Source organism: Hippopotamus amphibius, chromosome 4 (assembly GCF_030028045.1).
Source record: "Hippopotamus amphibius kiboko isolate mHipAmp2 chromosome 4, mHipAmp2.hap2, whole genome shotgun sequence".
Taxonomy (NCBI): domain Eukaryota; kingdom Metazoa; phylum Chordata; class Mammalia; order Artiodactyla; family Hippopotamidae; genus Hippopotamus; species Hippopotamus amphibius.
In genome coordinates, this window is record NC_080189.1 from 11,383,278 (window position 1) to 11,391,417 (window position 8,140).

The 8,140-nt window shown below is 37.7% G+C and overlaps 1 protein-coding gene across 1 annotated transcript; it reads right to left on the reverse strand.

Moving 5' to 3' along the window:
- Positions 1-6,941: 6,941 nt before the first annotated feature.
- LOC130852077 (olfactory receptor 2A2-like) lies at positions 6,942-7,874 on the reverse strand. Its single transcript, XM_057732726.1, has one exon. The coding sequence runs from the start codon at positions 7,872-7,874 to the stop codon at positions 6,942-6,944; it is 933 nt and encodes a 310-aa protein (XP_057588709.1).
- Positions 7,875-8,140: the final 266 nt, after the last annotated feature.

Consider the following 8,140-nt stretch of genomic DNA (forward strand, 5'->3'; position numbering starts at 1 on the left):
CTTAGATAAATTCAAGGAACCATTTCTGGGCTTTTCACATCACATACTCCTGCCTGTTTAGGAGCTTGAGAAGTAGGTTCTGTGGTCCTGATTTTGTGCCAAATTGTATTGCAATGTCCCATTTTCAGTGTTAATGACACAAATTTGCAGAGATTTAGCCTAAAGAAGATGTCTTCTTGCTCTTTTGAATTCAATCTCCTCATTATCAGTTTGATTTGCAGATCAAGGAATCCACACATACACACAAACACTCTTTGTCCACAATATGGTAATTTTTGGTATTTTTTAAAGCTCTTTATTGGAATATAATTGCTTTGCATTGTTGGGCCAGTTTTTGCTGTACAACAAAGTGAACCAGCTGTATTTATACATATATCTTCATATCCCCTCCCTCCGCAACTCCTTCTCACCTTCCCTATCCCAGCACTCTAAGTCATCACCAGTCATCAAGTTGATCTCCCTGTGTTATGCAGCAGCTTCCCACTAGCTATCTATTTTACATTTGGTAGTGTATATATGTCTATGCTACTCTCTCACTTCATCCTGGCTTTCCATTCGCCGCCTCCCCCCGCCCCCTGCCCCACCACCCCATCCCATGTCCCCAAGTTCATTCTCTACATCTGCATCTTTATTCTTGCCCTGTCAATGGTTCATCAATACCATTTTTTTGGATTCCATAGATATAAGTTAGCATATGGTATTTGTTTTTCTCTTTCTGGCTTCACTCTGTATGACAGACTCTAGGTCCATCCGCCTCACTACAAATAACTCAATTTCATTCCTTTTTATGGCTGAGTAATATTCCATTGTATATATGTGCCACATCTTCTTTATCCATTCATCTGTTGATGGGCATTTTGGTTGCTTCCATGTCCTGGCTGTTGTAAATGGTGCTGCAATGAACATTATGGTACATGTTTCTTTTTGGATTATGGTTTTCTCTGGGTATATGCCCAGGAGTGGGATTGCTGGGTAAAATGGTAGTTCTATTTTTAGTTTTTTAAGGAACCTCCATACTGTTCTCCACGGTGACTGTACCAATTTACATTCCCACCAACAGTGCAGGAGAGTTCCCTTTTCTCCGCACCATCTCCAACATTTATTGTTTCTAAATTTTTTGATGATGGGCATTCTGACCAGTGTGAGGTGATACCTCATTGTGGCTTTGACTTGCATTTCTCTAATGATTAGTGATGTTGAGCATCTTTTCATGTTGTTTGTTGGCCATCTGCATATGTTCTTTGGAGAAATGTCTATTTAGGTCTTCCACCCATTTATGGATTGGGTTATTTGCTTTTTTGGTATTAAGCTGCATGAGCTGCTTGTATATTTTGGAGATTAACCCTTTGTCAGTTGTTTCATTGGCAAATATTTTCTCCTATTCTGAGGGTTGTCTTCTTGGCTTGTTTATGGTTTCTGTCACTGTGCAAAGCTTTTAAGTTTCATTAGGTTCCATTTGTTTATTTTTGATTTTATTTCCATTATTCTAGGAGGTGGGTCAAAAAAGATCTTGCTTTGATGTATGTCATAGAGTGTTCTGCCTATGGTTTCCTCTAAGATTTTTATAGTGTCTGGCCTTACATTTAGGTCTTCAATCATTTTAAGTTTATTTTTGTGTATGGTGTTAGGAAGTGTTCTAATTTCATTCTTTTACATGTAGCTGTCCAATTTTCCCAGCACCACTTACTGAAGACACTGTCTTTTCTCCGTTGCACAATATGGTATTTATTTCCCCATGGTTTTAATTACTTTTTAAGGTAAATTTTGATTATGTACTCCTGTTAGAGGATCTCAGAGAAACACAGGCTTGGGCAACTTAATAATGAATTCTTAGGATTATTTTGATTTCTTGAACTGCTAGTTAAACTGGAAATATTTAAGATTTTTTGTGTAATTATTCAAATGACAACCGTATTTTCCTAAATGCCTCTTTTTTATGACTTACAAGTAAGAAAAAGAAATTTGTTCTCCAACTTGAAAAAAATGTACTATTTGTCATATTTTATTCTGTGATGCAGATTTTTCCAATAACTTCTTTAATAATATATTTGATAGTAACTTCCATATGTCATTGCTTGGCACTCTGTTAATTGACGTTTATTTGACTATTTCTTATACATCTGAACTAAAGTGTTACTTTTCCAGGGATGCCATAACAAAGTACTACAGGCTAAGTGGACTCAACAACAGAAATATATTTACTTATTGTCCCAGTGGCTAGATGTCCAAGATCAAGGATTTGATGGAGGTTGGTTTCTATCGAAGCCTCTCTCTTTGGCTTGTAGATGGCAATCTTCTAACTGTGCCTTTACATGCTTTTCCTTCTGTGTATGTCTGTATCCTAATCACCTCTTCTAAAAGGTCACCAGTCATATCATATTGGTGCCCATCCTAATGACCTCATTTTAACTTAATGACCTTTTAAATATTCAATCTTAAATACAACCACATTGTAAGGTACAGATGGTTAGAACTTCAACATTTACATTATGGCGTGGGGGGCGGGGACACAATTTAGCCCAGAACAACTAATTATTCTTTCTATACCCCCTGTATGATAAATAGCCACAAATCAACTGGCTTAATATTTGCTTCTCAAATTTATGACTCGACATTTCTGATTAATCATATCTTTTGAGATATACTCATCATTATAATGTCCCTGTAACTAATCTACCTACTAATAGAGACATCACAACGTAAAGAAAACTGTTAACTTGTGTGGTTTGTTACCTGTATAATGATGTATATGTGCCCTTGCCGGACCCTTCTCAAACTTGTGCAATCTATTATTTTCTTCCTGATATACTTATTAATGAACTTAAAAATTACTTGTTATGTATGAAACATCAATTTTCCAAAATAAAAAATCCCCAGAATACTTAATGCTTTGCTGAGAAAGGTAAAATTGTTAATGCAATCAGAAGTGAGTTTAGAAGTAGATGGCTAGGACAAGGCTATAATACTTGTTTAAATGGAAGTGCAAGTAAGCCTCACATTCACACAAGATTTCTTCCAAGAGGTATTTTCCAAACAGTGTTCAAGAAAACGTAGGCCAAGCAGGGAGCCGAAATCTTGTTTTTAGGGGATAAGATTATACAGAGGAAGTACATATAGAAAAGGATTCCCAAAAATCTGTGTGGGAGTTTTTCTTAGGCACAGTCCAAGTTCTAACTTGAGAAAATGTAACTGAAATACATTTGTCTTAACACATCCAAACCAAAGAAAAGGAAAAATGTAACCTCCAACAAATTGTTTCCTCTAGAAAGAAAAAAAACAAAATCTAATTAATTTTTTTTCATGTTTGAAATTTTTTGTTATTTTCAATATATATTTAAAATGGTACCACTATAGGGAAACTACATATATGAGATAAGCAGAGGTAAAAGTAAAATACATTGAAATATCCTCTAATCCTAATTCCTATCACTGTTTACAATTTGGAATATAGTCCTACAGATTTCCCCCCATCATGAAATATTGATGTATATATGTATGTATTTATGTATCCATGTTCTTATCTGCATATCTGTGTATCTAACTACCATCCACCTTAGTATCTATTTTTCTATCTATTCATCCACCTCTCTTTCTGTCATGTATCCATCCATCCATTTATCCATCAATCCACTTATCTTCACCATGTATTTATTGATATTATAAAGCCTCATTAATATTTATGTGATGATAAAATAATCTATAGACTTTGTAATTTATCATTCCAAATGTGGAAAAGCAGGAAAAGTCTATTAATAAGTGAGAGATAATAAGGCAATAGAAGATGTCTCAGATATAACGCAGTTATTGAACCTACTAGACTTTAAAATAACTGTCATTCATATTGAAGAAAATGGGAATAAAGATTCACAAAATTTAAAAGTCATATTTCAGTGAAGAATTAGAATCTACAAAAATAATCAGATATACATTCTTAAGGAACAAATAATAATATGTGAAATTAAGAAAACGTGTGGATTTAATAGCAGACTGGACGCAGTCTGGAGCTGGATCAAGGAATTCAAGTAGAGATCAACAGAAAACATTCAAATTAAAGCATTAAAAGAAAAATAATGAAAAAGTGGAGTAGAGACTGAAAGATATGGGGATGTGATTAAAAAAGCTAACCATACTTAGGAGAAAAGCCAAATAACAGGGGATAGGAGTGGCCAATATGGTAGAGTAGGAAGACACTGAGCTTACTTCCTCCCATGGGCACACCAAAATTATAGGCATTTACAGAGTAACTATTGATAAGAAAGATCAGAAGACTAGCAGAAAAGATCTTCTACAAATAGCTATAAAGAAGGAACCACAATGAGACAGGCAGGAGGGTGGAGACACAGTAGAATCAAGACTTATACTCCTGGTGGGTGACCCATACAGGGGAGGATAATTACAATTGCAGGCTTTCTCCCTAAGAAGTCAGATGTCTGAGCCCCACATGAAGATGCTCCGCAGTCTGGGGTTCCTGCACCAGGAAGACGAGCCCCCAGAATATTTGGCTTTGAAAGCTGGCAGGGCTAACTTTCAGGAGAGCCAGAGAGCTGTGGGAAATAGACACTCTACTCTTAAAGGGCACGCACAAAATCTCAGAAGTTCTGTGACTCAGGGCAGATGCAGTAATTTGAAAGGAGCCTGGGTCAGATTAGCTTACTAATCTATGAGTGCCTTCTGGAGAGGTAGGAGGCAAATGAGCTGACCCTGAGAGCATAGAGCTAGCAATACCCATTTTTGGGAGCTCACACAGAAGTGTGAGGACACTGGTGCCAAAAAGTGCCATTTTGGAATCCTCCCACTAGCTTATTAGTTTTGGCACCTGGACCCATCCATCAGCCTGTACCACCAGTACTTAGATGCCTCAGGGCCAAAGAGCAAGTCAGGCAGGGACACTATTGGATTTATTTCACAGTAAGTGTAGGCAAATTCAGGCTCTCAGAAATTTCCTTTCATTAACCATTTATTCACCTTTTATGTATTCCCAGTTATGCATTCAATTATTAATTCCACTTTAAATTAATAATAAGTGATGTAAAAGCATCATTCAGTCTACCCAGCTGCGCTGCTTTAGAGTAGTGCATTATTTGTAAGCCTTGCTCTGATGATTACTGCTTTCAGTATTCACTGTTAAGTCTTGCCTCAGGGTGAACCACAAGAGATTTACAACTATCCACTCTTCCTCCCCCCAAAATACAAAATGACAACCCTGAACTGAAAATCAAAAATTCTTCATCATTAAAAAAGAAATTGATAAATTGCATTTCATTAAATTTAAAAACTGTTGCTCTCTGAAAGAGATTGGTAAAAATATGAAAAGACAAGCCACAGACTAGAGAAAAATCTTTGCATGTTTAGGAAAAATGACTTGATTCCAATATATACAAAGAACTCTTAGAACAGTAAGAAAACAAACAACCCAATTTAAAGATGGGCCAAAACCCTAACAAACATCTAATCAAAGAAGATAGACAAATGGCAAATAAGCATATGAAAAGGTGCTCCATATCTCTGTCATCAGGGAAATCAAAATTAAAACAACAGTGAAATATCACTATAAACCTATTAGAATGGCTAAAATCCAGAACACTGACAGCACCAAACACTGATTAGGATGTGGACCAACAAGAACTTTCAAAGATTGCTGAGGGGAATTAGTTTTCTTTCATGCAAAATGATATAGTCACTTTGAAAGGCAGTTTCACAGTTGCATAAAAAGACTAAACATGCTCTTACTATATGGTCTACAGATTGCAATACTTGGTATTTACTGAAAGGATCTGAAAAATTATGTCCACGAAAAACCTGCACCGAGATGTTTAAATCAGCTTTATTCATAATTGCCTAAACATGGAAGCAATCGAGATGTCTGTCAGTTGGTAAATGGATAAACTGTGGTGCATTCAGACAATGGAATAGTGTTCTGTGCTAAAAAGAAATGAACTATCAAGAAAAAAAAAAGATATAGGGGAAACTTAAATGCAAACACATAGAATATACAACACCCACCATGAGTGAATTCTAATGTACACTATGGACTTTGGATGATGATGATGTGTTAATATAGGTTTGTGAATTACCACATGTCACTCTGAAGCAGGATGTTGATAACTGGGGAGGTTATGCATGTGTGGAGGCAGGGGGTATGTGGGGGTATCTCTGTACCTTCCACTCAATTTTGCTGGGATTCTAAAATTGCTCTAAAAGATAAGGTTTATTATGTAAAAGTGAGCAAAGGATGTAAAGAGACAGCTCACCAAAGAAGATCTACAGATGGCAAGGGAGCAACTAAAGAAACTCAACACCACGTGTCATTAGGGAATTTCTTGTTAAAACAAGAATGAGATTCCAGTGCAGATCTATGAGAATTGTGAAAATCCAGAATATCTCTGTACAGCTGTAGACTGTGGGAATGCTTGTCATGTTTTTCAGTGGCCCCAGTAGGGGTCCAAACTGCCACTACCATCAGTGCTCTGAGTCAGGCATGACAGAAAACAAGCCCGCAGTCTCCCCCAACACCTGAAAAGCTAGAAAGTAGTATGCATGTTCCATTCTTCTCTTCCTTCTTGAGGGAGAGCTAGGAGTGGGGATTTTCTTCTGATTCTGACACACTGTGCCAGGGAGTGAAAGTAGATATGGCAGGTAAAATGCCATAAATTTGCCTAAACATTTATGGTATCTCTTCTTGGTTTTGTGCTTATCTGGGGTGGTGCAACCTATTTTCTGACTTCTGATGTTTTCACAAAGGATATTTGGTCTATATATTATTGCCTCCATGGAGGAATGAGGACTTAGGGATTCCCATTCTGCCATCTTGCTGCTGTTACTCTTGAGTAATGTTCATCATTGAATCATGCCTCTTCCTGGGGAATTATTTTTAGTTTTTTGCACTAGCAATCATACCTCTTAAGGGGAAAAAGTCCACTGAACCAAAATTGTTTCCTCCTTCACATTGTCCTCTTTTTCTGCAGTACTCTGTGGAAGGCAGCCTTCACTTGAGCATTTCTTACACTGTAGACAAGGGGGTTCAACAATGGGTTGAAAAGACTGTAAAATAGGAAAAGGATCTTCAGCTGCTCCTCTCGCTGATTATTGTCAGGGACCATGTAAACGATCATAGCTATGCCAAAGTAGAACCCAACCACACAGAGATGGGAGGAGCAGGTGGAAAAGGCTTTCTGGCGGCCCTCCTTTGACTGGATCTTCAGGATGGCCCAGAGGATGCACATGTAGGAGACCAGCATCACGGAAAGGGGCCCAACTAAGATAAACATGCCATCAGCAAAGAGGAACATTTCATTGATCCAGATTTCACCACAGGCCAATTTGAGGACAGAGCGAATTTCACAGAGGAAGTGGTTCACCTTCTGGGGTCCACAGAAAGGCAGCCTTAGCAAGAAAATAACTTGTACGAGGGCCAGGGAAAATCCACATGCCCAGGAAGTGATGGCCAGGACCGTGCACACTCTCCAGTTCATGATGACAGTGTACTGGAGGGGGTGGCAGATCGCCACATACCTGTCATAAGACATCACCGCCAAAGTCAGGCACTCTATAGAACCAAAACTCAAACCAAGAAGCATCTGTAGAGTGCATGAGACAAAGGAGATAGTTTTTTTGTGTTTCAGTAGATTTTCCAGCAAATTGGGCAAATTGCTTGAAGCATAGGATATGTCAATGACAGCCAGATGAGAAAGGAAATAGTACATGGGGGAGTGCAGTCTGGGGTCTAGGCAAATGAGCCCCAAGATCATGCCATTGGCCAGCAGGTTGAAGGTATACAGCAGGGAGAAGATACCAAAGAGGAGCAATTCCATGTCTTCACTGAGCTGGAATCCCACCAGGATGAATTCTGTGATCCATGATTGGTTGCCCTCCATTCCTAATGACAGTCTGTAAAGGGCTGAAGTGTGATGGAAAGGCCAGTGCCAGATATCAATGAAAACTAAAGTTACTTATCTGAAGTGAATTCAGAGGAAGCTTATGTGCTTGTCCCTATGTCACTGAGTTTTTTCTCCAATATGTCTTTGATTTTTCATTTTTTACTATATATTGTGAAATAATTCTAATATTAAGATAAGTATCAGGGATTATAAATAACACTAGCATATACATTTAACCAATTTTTTTTGTGTTTGCCTTATTA